At 35.4% G+C, this 19,926-nt stretch overlaps 1 protein-coding gene across 6 annotated transcripts in view; it reads left to right on the forward strand.

Moving 5' to 3' along the window:
* Window positions 1–19,926, forward strand: part of SFMBT2 (Scm like with four mbt domains 2) — a 306,285-nt gene that overhangs the window by 184,469 nt on the left and 101,890 nt on the right. For all 6 annotated transcript variants that reach the window (XM_074268736.1, XM_074268741.1, XM_074268739.1 and 3 more), the window contains 3 exons: window positions 3,460–3,561; window positions 6,784–6,931; window positions 14,803–14,885. In XM_074268736.1, the coding sequence (XP_074124837.1) occupies window positions 3,460–3,561; window positions 6,784–6,931; window positions 14,803–14,885 (333 nt within the window). The remainder of the gene's footprint in view (window positions 1–3,459; window positions 3,562–6,783; window positions 6,932–14,802; window positions 14,886–19,926) is intronic.

Genomic DNA, 19,926 nt, shown 5'->3' on the forward strand with positions numbered 1-19,926 from the left:
GGTCCTGTCCTTCTTCCTACTCTATGTTTAAGGCACAGTGGGGGAATGCAAATAAAGGCAGAAAGAAGTTAGCATTCTAATGGAGGTAGAGATAGGTGAGGAGAAGAGAATATGTACTCGAATGAAATCACAAATTACTTTCATCCCTATCTCAATTGAGGTTCACAATAATGACCCTGGGTCATTAAGTTTAAATTATATTTAGCATCACAGGCTGTTTTTAGAAAGTGAGGGTATGTATAATGCAAATTCAAAAAATTTCCATTAAAATATTTAAAATCAAGGTTTTAGTGCTTTAAAAAAAAATCCATAAATCTCTGTAATTTGGAAGATCCACTTATGTATATAATAAGTAAGCACTTCAGTGCTGTTGACTGCCTGTTGACAGACTAGAATGCCTCATTCACAATCTGTAATTTTGCCCCTGTTCCCTCTATTGACATAGATTGCAAACTTTCCATGATTAATAGATGAAGAGCTGCCCTGGAGAGAAAATTCATCACCCTGTACCCAGCCTGGGGAAAACCCTCTCTGAATGCAACTAGATAGGACCTCAGTTAGCAGGCATGTTGTCATCAGTTACTTGCCCTGTACTTAAAAGTTCTTTTCAGCTTGGGGAAGAACTACCAAAGTTTATGGACCACTGGCCTGGCCCTCAAGAACCCTGGGATTTTTGAAATGTTAATATAAGTCTGATGCTTGCCCTTCCTTAACTGACCAAAAATGTAGTGCAGAGACTCATCACTTCTCACCTGGACTATTTTAGTAAACTGCTCCCCCACCTTCCCCCTTTCTAGAATATCTACACTGCTTCCAAAATAATGTTCTTAAAACAGAGAACTTTCTGCCTGTAGTCTCTTATTATCCCTAGGGTAAAATACAAATTTCCCCATCAGATATTTCAAATTCTTTACAATATGGCATTTGCCAGCCTTTCTATCCTGATTATAGTTATCCCTTCTACGTGGTGTTGGCTAGGGACATGACATTCCCTGCAATCCAGATCTGTGTAAAATTTTTTGGCCCTTCCTTCATATCAGAGAAGTCTGAATTACTATGATATTAAAAGATAAAGTATGTTGATATACATATTGTATTTGTTTCTAAGTTTCTCCTGTCATCTGTTGGCCTTCCTATATATCTGCAGCTTCTGCAAGATTTCCCCAAATTCTGATTTAATTTTTCATACCAACTCAAGATGTATTGAAACTGCAGTGGAGAAAGTTGTGATGTGGAAAGTTTCATGTTCCAGCCAAATTGCATTTTTTGTTTTTGGACTGTTCCTTAGACATGGAGTTTGCTCTTCTGTCTTCCTTGGTTGTTCTCACACCTGGAACAGGTGGTGCAGTGGACAGAGCACTTGGCTTAGAATCAGAAGACCAAAGTTCCTATATAGCCCCAGATATTTGCTAGTTTGTATGATCCTAGGCAAGTGATTTGATTTCTCCTTGCCTCGTTTTTCTCATCTGTAAAAAAGGAGGATAATAATAACACCCCAGTGTTGTTGTGAGAATCAAATGAAATATTTGTAAATATTTGCACAGTGAGTGTCTGACTTGTAGTAAGCACTGTGTTAATGTTTATTATTATTTCTCCCTTCTTCTGTGTTGCCTTTCTAAGATATCCTTTTCTAATGATTTTTGAAAAGTAGACTGGTTTTTATTATTATGTCACTTTGTCATGTCAATGAAATGTAAATTGTATAAGTAAATTTAAATTAATTTAAATTTTTGTAAAGTATGACTTTTGGTTGCTGTTCATTTTCCTTTGTGTGGTTTTGTTGGCTTGGAAATATAAACTCCCTGGGGACCATGGCTGTTTGTCTCATTTTTGTATTCCCCAGTCTTTAGCATAATGCCTGATAACATAGTAAGCACTTAATTAGTGCTTGTTGTTTGGTCCAGTTAAGAATCAATTTGTGGAGTGATAGGGGGATGCATAGGGCAAAGAAGGTTTCTGTTGTTGTTGGGATATTTATAATCTATGGGTCTTGTGAGAGAAATAGAGTGGTGAAGAGACTGATAAATAGGGTCTGCTAGAGGCAATACTGGATCATTAGTTCCTAAAATTGGCAACTTTAGGATTCTTCTAGCTTCCCTTTAGGTCTGTAAAAATCAGCTTAAATCAAATGTGATCCATAATATGGATACATTACCGTCCTTATTTGGTGGACTCCAGGTTGTCATCAGACTTATATTCACAAAGCTAAATAGCTTTTAATTAGATTAAAAATGAAAACGAATCCATATAAATGTGTGCGCTTCATGCTCAACTAAAAGTCTTTTGAAATGCCAGAATTTATTTCTGGCCATTATTTCCTATGGGTTTGGCTGTAAATACATCCATTTATCCACCTCTATTTATATAGCCCGTGAGTGATGAGGTGGCCTTCATCTCAGAAAGATAAATCCTAGTTTCAAGCTTCTAGCCAGCTGTATCTGTAGCTGTGTGACTAAAGTGAATGTTGGAATCTGTTTCCTTGAAAAGGCCGAAAAACTCTGAAGAGGATTGTGTTGAGGGGGTTATAAATCTGGTGTCCCAGTAGTAAACAAGAGGAAATGTGTAAAGTGGTTCTGATTATTCATGCAGCCACTACCAATATGTGTACATCTCCAAAATATGGGTGCTTGATAAGTGCTTATTGGTTGATTGGGGAAAAGGTTGTTTATTGATTGATTGGAGGAATGGGATACATTTAGTGACAGAAGACAGTGATAAAACTGTCTATATCTTATGGATAAATTTATCTATAAGATAATCTAATCACTAGAGCAGATGTTTTTTAACTTGTGACTCGGAACCTTTGTCAGTCTGACATAGCCCATGGACCCTTGTTAGAATAATGTTTTGATACGCATAAAATAAACTACAAAGGATTACAAAGGAAAAGTTATATAGAAAATGTAGTCATCAATGTTTATTAAAAAGCTTAATTAAGAACCTATGCTCTACAGTAATTGTGCATTGGAAAGATCATATAATTCCATTGTGTTGCTGCTTCTGTCTTTAAAAAGCACGATTGCTTTTATCTACCTCACAGTGTGGTAAGAAAAGTGTTTTACAAACTTTAAGGGCTAAGTAAATATAAGGAGCTGCTGCTGTTCTTATTATTACTATTATTAGCATAACTGGCTGTATTTTAACTAGCATTTCCTGCCTATTGAGTACAAAGCAGTATTATGTGAATTTGTTCTTTATTCTTTCTAAATCCAAAGATTGTTTTGGACAAACCCCTTCCTCCCTCCTTCAGATTTCTGGGGTGGAAGAAGTTATTAGCCTGTAGAAAACAATCAATTTGCTGTATATTGCCATATTTAGAAATTTGAAGCTGGGAAAGTTAATTATTTCGGGCAGATTTCAGTTGTTGCCAAATAAAATGTTGGAGAATATTATCCTGACAGTCTCTGAGTCAATTTTCAGCATTGTAGTTGCATTCACTCTTTCTCTCCCCCACCACAGGATCATGCGGATTTACGAAGCCATTTCTTCACAGTTGGTATGAAACTGGAGGCAGTAGATATGAGCGAGCCTTTTAATATCTGTCCTGCATCAGTGACTAAGGTGAGCCCCCTGAAAAGGGATTAAACAAGTGGTTCAACCTCATAGACAAGCCTTTGGAATGTTTTTTTCTTGCACACGGAGAGGCAGAAGAGCCCAGCTAGCAGACACAAACATAATTCTACTATTTTGCAGGCTGGTACTATTTCTAGTTTGGCTGGAGATTCCTTGAGTAGTCTAGAGTAAATCCCATCAAATGGCTTATGTTTAAAATGAGAAGGGTGACATGGCTTCTTCTGCTCTTACTGGGATGATGAGGCAAAGGTGTTGAAGGTAATAATGTTTTTGAGTTGGAAAAAGGATCAAAACCCAATATTGCCTCATGGATTCCTGTCTCCTCCAGTATCAAATTTATACCATTGTGTTTGTAGGTAAGGGTCACATATTAATCCCCTTAGCATTAATTTGTTTGTTGCTTGGTAATAGTTTGGATACTATTTTTTCTTTTCTTTTTTTAAACTTTAGTTTATGTGATTTGGGTACCCCACAAACTGCTGCCTTGATGCTTCATCATGGTGTGCAATTGACCATGTGTTCTTGGAGACTACTGCCAGCAAATTCTGGCAGAGCCCATCAGTTTGGAAGGCCTTCAAGGAAAGGCCTAGCAACTGACTGTCAGACTGTCGCCCGAGGAACAGCCTAGCTAAATTTGGATAGACTTATCAACATATTGGCTGCAGGGTGATGAATTTTTCAGCCACAACAAATCTCAGAGACCTGTCTGCTAAGGCATATGGGGGTTGGGATGTGCGTTAAATAGGCAGTACCCACTGAGACAAAATTATTGAACTTTGAGGTATTGAAGCAAGAAATATTTCAGGTAATAGCCCTCTGGTCGTTTTAACTGGTGAACTAGACCCTTGGCTCTGAAGTTCATATTTTATTCTTTTCTTTTTCTTTCTAATAGAAATAGTAGCTTTCTAGGAGCCACTAATTCTTACCATCTGTCTCCTTTCAGTTTTTGTATTCTTAGTACAAATATTGTACAAGATAAACCTTTTTTTTTTTTTTTTTTTGAGTGGGGGTAAAGGAAGGAGAAACATGATTCAAAATTTAGAAATAAAATAGTATAGGATTGATAATCCAAGAGCTAATATACATATATATGTATATATGTGTGTGTGTATGAATTTTCATTGAGTCTTATTAAACACAATATTTACTCATAATTCTGTACACTGCAAGCATAAAATATTTGAGAAGTATGATTATGAGGGACAAACAAATGACTAATTGTTTTCTTTTAATCCTTGATATAAGGTTTAGTGTGTGTGTGTGTTTGTGCACATATATATTTAAACTTTTCCCTTTCATATCCTGGACTACTTCACCATCTGGAGGCCTTCTTATTGTGTTGCTTTTAGGGTTAGCATATTTCTTTCCAAATACTGAAGAATGATAGCTTGCTGGAGCTTAGCCAGCTTTCTTTCTTTCCAGCAACAGTTGATATAGTAATGCCAGCTGCAGGTTTATTTGTATTATTTATCAAGTTGTCTTAAAAGACAGCTATTTTTGCAATGTCACCTTCACCTGGTACTTAAAGAATAACAAAATGGGACTAGAACTTTTAGGGTTAGCTGGGTAGTACCACAAATTCCACCTGTCCCACTTTTTTATGCTTAATGTTCATTATTATGAATATTACGTAATATTTACATCATAGTTGCTGAGTGAGAGTGGCAGTGACATTCTAATTCTAATTTGTATAGCTTTATTTTATTGAATTCTTTTTTATTCCTAATCTAATTGGAAATATTTTTGGAGGGGTTATTTAATGGAATATTTTTCTTCATTGATCAATCCTATTTTGAGCAAATTTCCCCTAATATTTTAATCATTTTCTTTTTCATCCCACTATTCCTTTGTATAGTCCTCTTGTAACAATGATTAAAAAAACAGTCATCCTACTTAACATTTGTCCTTCATAATCATACTTCTCAAATATTTTATGCTTGCACTATGCAGAATTATTATGAGTAAATATCATGTGTTTATTCAAGACTCGGTGAAGAAGTACTATAAATTGCCAGAATTTTTTTATGTATCTGGAGCATTATAAGTATACATATCTTCCTAACTTTAGCAAATGTTTTAGACTATTGTCTTATACACTATTGCATAAAGTATGTTGTTATGACAACCATAATTTAATTTAATTTTTTTTTTGAGGGAAAGGCTATTCTTTTCAGAAAAAAATATTCTAAAAGCAAACAAGACAAAACAACATAAAACACCATAATGAATAGAGACAAAAGCAGAAAGACATGAATTGGAACTTTTAATAAAGCACCCAGCTGGATCATTAAAGGGAACATATCCTTGTGATTCTAAATAACATCCTTGTGGTGTTTAAAAGTACAACATAATTGGTAGACTAGTTAATTGATCTCCAAAGACATTGTATAAATGAAGGTACTTCAGAAGCCTACCTTTCCAGCACAGGGACAACTCTACAGTGTGACCCTTATGCTTTGCTTCTGTACATTGCCTTCATCTCTTTCTTTTCATCTGTTCCTTCCCTCCCTCTCTCCTTTCTTTCAATTTGATCTTTCACAATGATTGGGCCCCATGGCTAGAATCCTCTCCTTCCTTACTTTCTGCTTCCTGCCTTCCCTGACTTGTTTAAGAGTTAGCTTACAAGATGCCTTTCGTGGTATCTCCACTGCTAGTATCTTCTTTCTGAGATTAACTCCACTTTTACCCTATGTTTTTGCAAGCAAATATAGATATTTATCTTTTTGTCTTTTCTGTGACAATTGGGAACTCCATAAGACCAGGGTCTTCATTTTTTTATATTCCAGGAATTTAGCACAGTGTCTGGCACATAGTACTTGTTGACTGGCCTTAGACCAAATCTTTCTATGTCAATCTTAGTTTTCCTTCAGATGATTTCTAAGTGAGCTGCTTCTGAGTTTTTCCTAATTTTCCTATTCTGTTGATGGTTCTATCCTCCAAACCCCCCCCTCCCCAACTTTTATATATTGGATTTTCCTTTTTTTCCCTCCTTCTTTATCTACCTTTAAAAAATCACCAGGTACTTTAATGTTTCTCTTTGAAAAATCAAAGTCATGATCTCTACTTTTTTGACAACTACACACATGGAATATAATAGTTTCTGTTATCAAAGACATTCATTTTCTGCCTGTGCATGTGCCAGTATTAAATATTTGAAGGATTCAGTAACATAACACTAACATTTGACTTCCTTTTTTTTTTTATCTTTAGGTTTTTAACAATCATTATTTGCAAGTGACGATTGATGATTTGAGACCAGAAGCTAAAAAAATATCAATGCTGTGCCATGCAGATTCCTTAGGGATTTTACCTGTACAGTGGTGCCTTAAAAATGGAGTCAACCTCACACCACCCAAGGGTTTGTATTCACTGAGATCTTGTTTGATATGTAGTGTATGGTTTGATTTTTGTTTTGCCTAATCCACATTGAAATGATACTTTTGCTTATATGAATGACTCAGCAGAAACTGTCAGGTGTTGCACAGGTAAATTCAGGGAGTCATAAAAGAGATGATGTTTTTTGTCCTTTGTTCTCAAGCGGACCATGGCATTGGGGAGGGGATGCCGGGACATCCAGGTGAATTGGATTTAAGTGAGGGAGGGCTGTGCAAGGTTACCTGCCTCACTTTCCCCTCCAGAGCCATCTGGGTCCAATGGCCAGATCTGGACCGGGAGGACTGGAGATGGCCCTGGATGCCATGGGAGACTTTTTCCTTTTTAAGTTAAGGTTTTTGAGAGACAATACCCTCTCTACAATTAAGGTTAGGTAATAAATGAGGCAAAAAATGACCTTTTTAATCCAATCTAAAAGAGAGATAAGGAGACACTATAGTAGCAAAGGTGAATAGAACTGGCATAGATTTTTCCTAGTTGCAACATTTAATACCCTTTCCTCCTATGTCCAGTAAAGTTGATTTTTCCAATTTTGTGTGTTCTATTCAATGAACTAATTTTCGCCAAGAAGCTTAGTTCTCCTGAGTACCTGCCTGTATCTGGTACATTATAGGTCATGTTCAGGTACAGCTAGCTACAAAAAAAAGCTAAAGAGATTGTTTCTGTAAATCAAGGACCAGGAATTCCTTTCACTCTTTGAAGCACTCGGGCAGTGTAACTTAGAAATATTATAATTGTTCTGATTTTGTGTTTTTAGGAGACCTGGGTTCAAGCCCTGGCTGTGCTTATGACCTGGAACAAAAGCCACCTCAGTGAGGCTGTTCCTCATCTGAAAATGATGTGATTGAACTAGATGATCTTTAAGGGTTCTCCACCAATTTCTAACTAAAATGTTGTAAATAAAAGGCAGCACAAGTCAAACTTTGAACCCGCTTGATTGTTTTCACCACCTTTTTTCTCTCCACCATTCCTCGAGCACCACTCTGGTGGAGAAGCATGATATGGGACAGCCCCCCAAGGGACCTCTCCATAGAGGAGATTAAATCTGAATTTAAACACATGATGAAAGTAGCCTGGTGGTAAAAGCAGGGATTCTTCCAAGTTTGGTAAACAGAAGTGGAGGAGATGATTATTTGTTACTTGTTAATGCTGATTCACTTTAACTGCCTTATAGTTATATATGGGGCTTGTAATAAGCCCAGCATTTGTTCCAGAAAATAGAATGTTGAAGAAAAGCTATGATAAACTCTAGAATATTTGAACTCATCCATGTAGTTCTGACTCTTCAATTGTCTTTTTTAAAGATCACTTCTATCACTTTTAACTTCAAAGAGGTTTTAAAAATGAAAGGTAAGAGATTTACTCTTAACAAGTGATATTATAATCCTTTAACCAAACAAATATGATGGTGTTATATGTTGTAATTTAAGGATAATCACTTTCTAGGGTCCCATAATGACCTATTGGATGTAAAAATGTCAGTGTGAAAACACTTCTGATTTAATTAACTGTTTTTGAACCACTATGTTATATTGCAAGAAAATATTAATTTTTGTGTTTTTATTTTGGGTTTCTCATTTGTAGTTAAATAAATTTTCAGTTGCTCTAGAAAGTATCCACTTGCCAACTCCTCTTCAGATTCTTCATCTTAAATGGAATTCAGTCCTTTGAAAATTTTTAATCAAAATCCTAGTCTGTAACACCAAATTTGTCCTATTTCTGTGTCTCATTTAAATTTTTACCAACAAGGATTGATAAATCACTGAGGTATTAGAATTTCTTCCTTTTCAGTTCTGTCTTCTGGCTTCCTTGAAGCTCCAGCTAAAATTCCATCTTTTCTGTGAATCATTTCCTCTTTATTGCTAGGGATTTTCCCTCTATTGATTGTCTACATTTTATTCCATTTTATATCTTGTTCATGCATAAGTGTTTTCATACTTTCTCCCTTATTAATTCATAAGCTCCTTGGAAGCAGGGCTTGTCCTTTGCTTTTCTTTGCATATAAAACATATAACATAGTGCTTGGCACATAGTAGGTATTTAATTAATTTAATTAATATCAATGCTTATTGCCTGGATTACTGAAGGAAAAGTGAATTGTTGAATATTTCTATATTCACAATGGATTAGGTGACCTCCAAGGTGCCTTCCAATTCCTGAAAGTGATTCTATTTTAAAAAAAAAAAAGACTTGTCAACTGACCCATATATTTAATATTTCCACATATTGTTGTTCAATTACAGAACAACCTCAGAGGTATATGACAGGAATGGCCACTTTATCTTTTATCCTACTCCATCCCAATGATAAAGGCTTAATTTTGGGAATTAATTGGATTTGGACATTAATTCCTAACATAATCTATAGTTATTGGCAACAGATATTTCCTAATTTTCCCATTACTGGTGCTGTTACCTTAGGCAAGGTTCTATTTGAATATCTGTCATTCACTTTCATGATCAGACCTTCCTTTCCAATATTTATCTTACAGATCACCCCTAGGCAATTTTCTCTATTATCACATTTTAATCCTTGACTCTCCTTCCTCATGGTTCTGCAATATCTCATTATACCATGGAGGTAATCATGAGTTCCTGCCATGCTGAAAAGTCAAGTTAACAAATATTTCTTGAGTGCCTACTATGTGCCAGGCTCTGTACTAAGTGCAGGGGATAACAAAGAAAGGCAAAGGACAGTTCTTGGTCTCACAGAGTTCCTGACCTAGTTGGGGAGACATGCACAAACTTTGATATAATTTGTGGGAAAAATTGGAGCTAATCTCAGAAGGAAGGAACAAAGATTAAAGAGAACTGGAAAAGGCTTCTTGTACGTGGTGGAATTTTAGCTGATTATTTGAAGAGAACCAGATTGTAGATAGAGGAAGAGCATTGTAGGCCCAGTGAAAATGCAGACTTGGGAGGAAGGTATCTTGTGTGAGGAACAGTAAGGATGAGAGTGTCATTGGGTCATAAAACATGTGAAAGAAAGACTTTGAATATCTTCCTGCAGTAGCAAAATTTTGTTTTTCTGAGGACCACTCTAGTTAAGAGGGGAGCTACTTGTATCACTAAGCATGCCTCTTACTGATGAATTCTTTGGGCCCCAAACAAAAATTTAAATTAGCTTCCAGTCCTGTGTAATTACTACAATTCATGAGCTCTTCTAGGCTTTTGTAATTGATGGCAGCAGAACAGATGGAAGGAATGCTAAAGATCTTACACATTTTGATAGTGTGTAATATTCACAAAATTTTTTATACCAAACTTTTTTCATCTTCAAGGACAGTAAAGTTTTAGTTTTAAATGACTAGAAGAAAATGTTTTTATAGATGAAATCTGTAGTAGGGTGATGACACAGTTGTAAGGCTATTGAGGGACTGATTCACAAGATACAGAAAGGCAGAGGTGGGACAGAAGGACAAAAATGTGAGGGAAAAAAAGATTTTGTACCTTATTGTTACTTTAAAAAAAAAAAGTTATGAAGAGAATATGAAAAGTGTCAACTAGGTGACACAGTGGATGGAGCACAAGACCTGTTGTCTAGAGTACCCAAGTTCAAATTCAGCCTGAGACTCTTAGCCTGTGATTCTGGGCAAGTCACTTGACCCTGATTGCCAGAGGTGGAAGGAGAAATGGGAGGGGAGGGGAGTGGGAAGAAAGAATATCAATAAGTATTTAGTATCCCATGGTGCTTATTACTTGTTGATTATACACTTTTAAGTGACCTAATTTGGTGGAGTAAAATATGACTAAAAGAATCTTGCAATAAATGTGTCTCCTACTTCCAGATTTCAAGGAGTTGTCCAACTTAGTGTCATGGAAGGTTAAAAGATTTGACTCAGTAAAATGTTTGCACTATATTGTCTTTCTATCTAGTTTACTTTTATCTTCTGAATCCAATTCTTACCATGCAACAAGAAATTCGGTTTTACACACATATATTATGTTTAGGATATACTGTAACACATGTAACATGTATGGGATGGGATTGCCTGTCATCTAGGGGAAGGGGTAGAGAGAAGGAGGGAGGGGAGAATTCGGGAAGAAGTGAGTACAAGGGATAATGCTGTAAAAACAAAAATTACCCATGCATATGTACTGTCAAAAAATATATAATTATAAAATTTAAAAAAAAAAAAGATTTGACTCATACCACACAGATAGCAATTAGTGGTGCCAGAATCAACCCAGGTTCTATATTGTGCATTTTTACCTCCATCATACCATTATTATGATTGCTATTTTTTTCTTCACATTGGCCATAGTGGCCATAATCCTAGTATATTTCCCCCACCACATCATTATTATTGCTATTTTTTCTTCATAGTGGCCATAAACCTAGTGTATTTTCCCCACCACATCATTATTATTGCTATTTTTTCTTCACATTGGCCATAGTATTTAATGCAGTGCTGAATGCACTACTAGATACCAAATCAATATTTCATCTTTTGAATAATTTGAGTGCTCTCTAAGATACAGGTAACAAAATCATGGAGCTATCTGTCTAACGTCAGTTTATTTTGGTAGTAAGGAAATGGATGATCTGTTTTATCCCCTTTGGACCTGTGCCAATCAGAACTGCATCCTGATCAATCAGTTTTGGCTGTAGCCAGTGTGCTTTAACAGCTCCCTTGACTGCTTATTGCAAATCTTAATAGTTCTGAAGTTTTTCTGCATTTTTTTTTCTTCTACAGGGTTTTAAACACATTTTCCGACTTCAGTTAAAGCCTTGTTACTTCTTGTTCTGTCTTTGTTGATTAATGAAGGTAATTGACCCCTGTCTCTTTATAATACAATCCAAAGCAATTTGTTTTTATATAGCAGTTCTCCAGGAGCTGTCACAAAACTGCTTTACAAAAAGAGCTCATTATCAAGCCTAGAGGAAGAGGAATTTAAAGAGATGAAGTGACTCGAGGTCCCTTGGGGAGGAAAGAGTAGTCTAAGCAGGTGGTGCAGCACAAGAAAACGACATTGTTCCTGGGGCATGGTAATGAGCTGCCAAGACTGGAAGTGAGGGACTGGACCAAATAATCACTGGAGATTCCTTCCAACTTGAATAATTCCATGACTTCCTGATGAAGTCGGTATGATGGGATTCCAGGCAAAAGGGATAGAATGGAAACCTTGCTGTGTACAATTCATTTTAGTAATAATAAAATACAAACCTTTATTAAGCACCCAGTTTTGGGGTTAGAATTAGAAAGAATACCTTTTCTCAAGGAGTTTACAAGGGGGGTACAATGTATACATAGACATATACGTAGATGGAAGGGAAGAGAAATTGGTTCTCAGAAAAAGTACTTGTTTTCAGAGGCTTCAGATTACATCAAATAGTGAGATCAAATGTACTCAAGGAAAAATAGGTAAAGCTAGGTAGAGAAAGGATTGCATTAAAGCCCTCTGAGAAGATCATTGTTTTGACAAATAAGTTATTATTGTGAAACCTTTCAGGTCCAGATATTGGAGAAGAAGGGGGAAGAAATAGGTACTTGACTCCAGTAGTTTTCCAGAGCAATTACTTAAATAGAAAATGAACATCACTGGTGTTGTGCCCATAACATAGGCTATATAAGACATTGAGAATTTCTTGGTATTTTTCTCTATTACCACCTTAATTTTAAATAAAATATTCCATGACTTTGTTAATTGAAGTATTAACACCAGCATTTTTTCTGGAGCAGTCTTGGCAGAGAGTGTCCTTCAGAGAGTCCAAAGGAAGGAGATTGAGAGATAAGAAAACTGGTCAAGAAGTCGTGTGGCTTGGGGGCAACTAGGTGACACAGTGGAAAGAGCTGGCCTGGAGTCAGGAGGACCTGAATTTAAATATGGTCTCAGATATGAGTGGGAGATCTGGGCAAATCACTTAATTCCAATTATCAGAGAGAGAGGCTCCACTGGATTCAAGATGAGGATTCTATTGATTTTTCTAGAAAATTTACATGCTCAAATTTCCTGTAGGCCATTATTCTCTGCACAAACATTTCCTGATTTTATTTAAAAATACAAACACACATTTTGTCTATGTATGTATGTATATACATATATATTTATTTTCTTTTGCTGAAGATATATGTGATATGGTGAGGGGTTGGAAGATATTGACAGATGTCTGTGGGGTAAAAACAAAACTTACCAATTCAGTTCTCAAAAACAAAATAAGATGACTTTTCTCCATTGGATATATTTAAGAATTCATTATTAGTCCAAAGAAATAAGTGAATTCTTAAAGTATTGTAGGGAACCATAATGGTAACTCACATTTCTGTACATTGCACATCTTTCACACGTACCTTAGAGAGTGGTAATGTGGAGACCTTTAGGAAGTATGCTGGGCATGAATGGTGTCTTGTTCAGTTTTCTTTTTTTCCTCATAAAGAGAGAAGAATCTTGCTCAAAAGAAAAATCAAGTGTTCTGCTAAGTCAGGCAAAGAAAATAATTTATGATCATTTTATAGATGTAGACATTAAAACTAAGAACGCATACTCATCCAAGGTCATACAGCTAGTTATTGTCATTTCCAAGACTTGTTCCAAGATCATCTCATTCACAGAACAGTGTTCTTTCTATCCCACAATGTTGCCAGCTCAATTTGAGAGGCTTCCTCTGTTTTGTAAACATAAGTGTTTTGACCTGAGATGGTAGTCTCCAAGCCCACAAAGAAATCGATACAACCTTAAAAAACAAACAAGAAAAACTTTTATTGGTGCAAGGAAAAAGGATTTGGTCTTTTTAAGAAGCCAAATTCTAAAATGGAAGAACCGGACAACAAGAGAAAAACTCTTAAGAGGCAGCTAAGAAACGCAAGACTGTAAATGAAAGTGGTTCATTTTCCTTTTCGAAGGTCAGAAATACCTGTAAAGGCATCAAGCTCTAGGTCAGGAGATAAAAGGGGAATAGAGAGGTGTTAAAGGAGTTAACCTTTTCTCTATTAACTACAAATATACTTTGGGGTTTGGATTTTGACCTTTATTTTAACTAGTGAATTGCTGCTTTTAAAAGAAAATTGATGTATTTTAACTTAGTAACTTTTTAAAGAACAAATTTAAGTTAATAGACTTTTTTCTCTGATATTTTTCTTTCTCAGAGAAAAATATACTTTCTCTCATGCCTATGTAAGCCCGCCTATTCAGTCATTGCTACTGCAAATATAGACAATACTCTTTGACCTCAAGTACTATCAACCCACCCCCTTCCTGTATTTCTAATCTTTTTGCAACTTACTCCTCAATACATATTCTTTAATCCAGTGTCACCAGTGTCCTGCCTGTTTTGTGAACAAGACATTCTCTCTCTCTCTCTCTCTCTCTCTCTCTCTCTCTCTCTCTCTCTCTCTCTCTCTCTCTCTCTCTCTCTCAGCTCTGAGGATTTTCTTTGTCTTTCATTGATGACTGAAAAAATGCTGAAAAAAATGGAAAAAATTTCAACCACTGACCTTTCTAGCTTCCTTTAAGTCCCAATTAAAATCCCACCTTTTACAAAAAGCCTTCCTAACCCTCTTAATTACAGTGCCTTTCCTGTTTTAGTGATTGCCTTTTTAGCCTGCATATAGTTTGCTCTGTATGTATTTGTTGGTATGTTGTCTCCTCCATCAGATTGTAAGCCTTTTTGTTTATCCAGTGCTTAGCATAGTGCCTGACACATAGTAGGTGCTTAATAACTTTTATTGTATGATTAATCTATCTTTTAATTGATTGGATTTATATAATCTACCTATATTCTATTGCTTGTCCCTTTAGCAATGGAAATGTCACCAAACTACTTGAGTATCTTTAATTTGGCCTAATGAGTACTAATTTTTTTTTTTTTTTTAAATACCTGTTTTGTCTTGTACAGGTTATGCTGGCCAGGACTTTGACTGGGCAGATTATCAGAAACAGCATGGTGCTGAGGCTGCGCCTCATTTCTGTTTCAGAAATGTAAGTGTGTTATTAATTAACTGCGAATTAAATTTGTTGTCCTGTGTTAGCACTCTTTACTAGGTTGACATATTATTTTATTTTTCCTCTCTCATCGCATGCATTAAAACTTGAAGGATTATCTTTTGTATATAAATATCCTGAATGTCTGTGCTCTTGTTAAGGCCTCGTGAATCTGGAGGTCTGTTTATGAGTTTTTCTATAGAGCCACAATAATGTACAAGGACATGATATATCATTATGTTGTCATATCATAAAAGCTTTGGAGTTTTTGAATCAAGTCTCTGACCTAGTTGCCTGTGATCCTTAAAAGCTATTCTAAGAATGTTACAAAGAACTGAACTCACAAAGCACGTTCTTAAAGCATGTTCTTAAAACCCCCTTAAGCATGTGTATGTGCTTTGGTATGAGGGTATTCAAAGACCTTTAATTGCCTTTTTCTTTTATATTCTGTTCTTAACTAGCTTATTCTGAGCAGCCACCTTTTTCAAGTAGATCTTATTGGGATAGTCACTGGAGTTTTACAGCACATAAAGTAACCATAATTACATGCGAGCGCACCTTATTTTAAACCTTAAATTGCCTGCCTTAAATAGTTTGTAGAAATGATTCATTTTGACTTCATAATATTAGTGGGAAGAAGCTGGATCCTACATTTAGAGCTAGTGAGGGACTTAGAAGTTGTTTATTTCAACCAATCTCCTTTTACAAATAGCAAAACCAGCCCACCTCTCCTCCCAAATTTAAATGATTTCCCCAAAGCCACTGAAAATCGATAGCAGAGCCAAAATTGAAATCCAGGCCTTCTGATTCCCAGAAAAAAAAAAAAAAAAGAAAGGAATAAACATTCACACGACACTTACTATGTGCTGAGTCTATTTGACCTTTACACCAACTCTAAGAAGTAGATGCTATCATTATCCCCATTTTACAGTTGAGAAAACCAAGGAAAATAGACATATGTGAAAAAATGTCTAAGTGTCTGAGGCTGCATTTGAACTGGAGTCTTCTTGACTCTATAGAACTCCTCCTAGCTCTTAGTGATATTTCCACTGAATTAAAACTGACCCTATTTATTCTCCAGCTTCTTTCATCTCCCTTGTTAGGGCTTGTGGATATTTTGGGATTCCTAGTTATTTAATTCATTCATTCATTCATTCATTTATTTATTTTTTGCCACTTATAGTTGGAGAACATCAGCAATGTCTCACATGGAGCACTTCAGAGTTGAGATTTTTGTATGAAAACTTTGTAAAATAGCTACTTGACATAGTCTCCCCTTTTTATAGGTGCAGAAAATGAGGCACTTGAGACCTTACACAATTAGGAAGTATTTGAGGATTTGACACCCAACTAGAGTCTGGTCCATTGAGTCCATCTCAGTTGTCTGTGATTTTAGACATCATCATCATGATTCACATCCGAGAGTTAAAATATTTTCAGATCCTAGCATTTAGATAAAGGGACCTTAATATTACTTTTCTTTTATAGATAAGAAAAATGATCAAAAATAAAGAAAACTTCATGTCTCTTAACATGAAACAATTAACTGTAATTAATCTAGTGCTTTAGTATAGTAGATTTTTAATAATATTTGTTGAATTGAATATAATATCTTAATCTCATTGGACCTGTTGCATTGAAGTTTTAGTGGATTCCAGCCTTGGCATGAATCATCATTGTGAAATAGCAGCCAAAAAAGCTAATATGATTATGAGATGTATAATGTTCAAGGTAGATGATGATCCCTGTGTATTCCACATAAGTCAGACTATGTCTACAGTATTAATGTTAATGATTAATAAACCATAATAAATAAAATAATAAAAATATTAATGATAATTAATAAACCCACATACTTGGGTGTGTCTCAAGGAGACAGTTGGTTAGTAAATATTTGTTAAACACCTACTGTGTGCCAGGCTCAGTAGTAGGTACCCGGAATACAGTAAAATACAGTTTCTGCTTTCAAGTGCCTGGCAAGTATGTTGAACAGCCTCAAGGTCATAGCAAATGAATATTGACTGAAGGAATAGGGCTCTAGCCTATAGAAGAAAGGACTCTAAAGGGTGTAATATTTGTCTTCAAGTATTTAAAGGAAGGTAAATGATAAAGGAATAGAATTTCCTCTGCTGGGTCCTTGTCATAGAGGTAGAAGAGAAAAGGAGGAGCAATATACCATGGAGACAGACCAGATCTGGGCACTGTCATATGTGAGGAACAGCTGACGGGCCAGCACAATTGCACTGGAGAATATGTTTAAAAGAAATACTCTCTTAAAGACTGGAAAGATAAAAAATTGTAAATACATTAAACAGCAAACAGGATCTTGTACTTGATTAAAAAATAATAAACTTGTAGGTTCTTCCTTGTACCCTTAGGAACTACAGAGAATTCCCTGATTTGTTTCTACCTATGATATTGTTCCTGCCAAGGGAGATGTTTCTTTTTCAGCCTTTTGAGGCGTAAGGAGAAAATTCTGAAAATCTCTACCTAATTTCCGGATCAGCATGATTCCCTGACTTTAAATATTTTCTTAGTTCTTTCATCTTTGCAATCCTCTATGACTTTGGGTCTGCCATGACTCCTGTCACTATTGCTAAAGCTTTAAAATAGAAGGACTCAAAAATGGCCCCCATCACCTGCCAACTCTTGAACCTTGACGGATATTCCCTGAAGATGAAATCAGTTTTAATTATTTTGTTGTTGCTATGTATTCATTAGCAGAAGGCTTATTGCAAAAATGCTCCCCTTTGTTTGGGGGCTCTTGATTTATTTAATAAACCGGATTATAATCTGCCTGTTGGCATATGCCTTGCATTAACTGGCAAGTTGTTGAATTTGTCAGCTCACTACAGGCGCCCTTTGATAGAATGCTTATTATAAATTCATTTTTTAATCACACATCTCCACTGTAGCACAGCAGAGCTAATGTGGAAGTGTATGCATTGTCGCCATTTCCCTGGGGATGTTTGACAATCATAGGCAGTTATGAAATGGATCGACACAGCCAAATGCTTAGTAAAATAAACTCACAGGTAACTGTTTTGATATTGATCCTTTACAAAGTAGCCTCAAGCAGTGAGTTGAGTTGAACTAAAAGTAGGTTGGGTGGTTTTAGTTTTTTCCTGCTAACTACAGTAGGAAAAAGTAGAATTCACATACTAAAAGGGTTAATAGGCAAGTGGTCAGGTGTTTAAAAGCAGCTCAGTCCTCAATAGGTAGGCCAGTCAGAAATAGCAGGGAATGTGTTTGAGTCAGAGTTAGCAAAGAATAATAATAGTGTGGAACCAATTGATTTGGGTGTAAATGGATGCAAATAACTTACCATTCCAGTTATACAGAAGTGGATTTTTTTTTTTTCTCAGCTTAAAGACTATATTTGACTTTAATTGAATGACACATAGAGGTATTACAGAGTAATGAGACAGATTTCTCTGAAGCACAGGACGATTCCATATTCTTCATAGTTGTGTTGTGAACATACAATGCCAGATAGGCAAATTTTTCTCAGGTATTATAGTATCCATATACTTTATTGGAATAAGTATTCTTGGGTAGGAAGGTGCATGCTGAAGCAGTGATAGCAAATATTAATATTAATCTGAGTAGAGCGAGGGAAAAAACAGAATGGAATCAGATAAAAACAGAACAACTCTGTTATCCAGATACCGATTGTATTTTGTGAATTATCTATTTTTTCCTTTTTTGGTCACTCTCTTACTCATGAGTAGCCCTTCTACCTAGTTCCCTCTAAACAATTCCAGTCCTCTTTAATCTAAGAAATTAAATGTGATCTGAGCTAATTAGTACTTGGATTGAAGGTTGCTTTGGGGATACTAGATGCATAATTTCCTTGTGAACATATAACTGACTCTCTTTTTAACGACATAGCTAGATGATAAGGCTAAGTTTTTAGGTTTAAATCCTAAATGGAAAAATTTGTTATGGATTTTTTTTCTTACTTTTGTAGACTTTTAAATTGTCACCTTAAATTTGCAAAAAAACTTTGTTGACTGCCAAAAGGTTGGAAGGATCAATACCATTATTCTGAATTTATAAAGCAGAAGCTTATTTTATAGTCCACTCATGGAGAGGTTAGCCAACTTTATGAAATCTCACTTGATTATCTTCACATAGAATAGACTTTAAAAAAATATAAACTATATTTCTCACTACTAGGTACTGTTTTTAAAGTTTAGTCCAGAAATTACATTAAAATTGTTTAATAATGGTGAGTATTTATTAAGCATATTTTATGTGCCAAGCACTTAAAGACACAAATATAATTAGAGAAAAAAGTTCTTTCCTTCAAAGATCTTATATTCTAATGAGAGAAGATAGCACACAAAAGGAACTATAGGATTGAATGTTCTGGAGGAATTTCCATTTTAAAAATTAGAGAGGAACTCAGTATTCAGAAGTGGAAATCACAAGAGGGGAAGGATCTTCCAGTGTGAAAAGGCTGGAGAAGAATATCCATAAGAGTCAGGAACGGATCCTCAAAAGGAGAGTGCCATTTGGGAATTAGGTATAGATTTTATCCATTGATGCTCTCCGGATCTCCCATTAACACAATGAGTTGAGAGATGACCACACTCAAAAAATACAAAGAGAAAAATATCATTTGTATTTAATCAATACTTGTAGTAACACTTTGTAATATCTGTCTATAATTTTTCTGGACCTTGATTCTGGAAAATCAAGTTATACCTTTGGGACCTTTATCAAGTCTCTCAGTGTCATGTGTTTTTTCATCGTAAAATGGAGTTAATGATGGGGTTAATATCCTTTTTAGACAGAGGATGATATGAAAATGATTGATTATCTTTGAAGTGTCATCATTCATATTTTTTTAATTAAAGCTTTTTATTTTCAAAATATATACATGGATAATTTTCAACATTCACCATTATAAAATTTTATGTTTTAAATTTTTTCCTTCCCTTCCCTCCTCTCCTAGACAGCAAATAATCTAATATATATCATCTTGTTTATGAATGAAATACTATTCAGAATATTATAAGCTTTCATCAGATGA

Source organism: Sminthopsis crassicaudata, chromosome 5, assembly GCF_048593235.1.
Source record: "Sminthopsis crassicaudata isolate SCR6 chromosome 5, ASM4859323v1, whole genome shotgun sequence".
In the NCBI taxonomy this organism is placed as follows: Eukaryota; Metazoa; Chordata; class Mammalia; order Dasyuromorphia; family Dasyuridae; genus Sminthopsis; species Sminthopsis crassicaudata.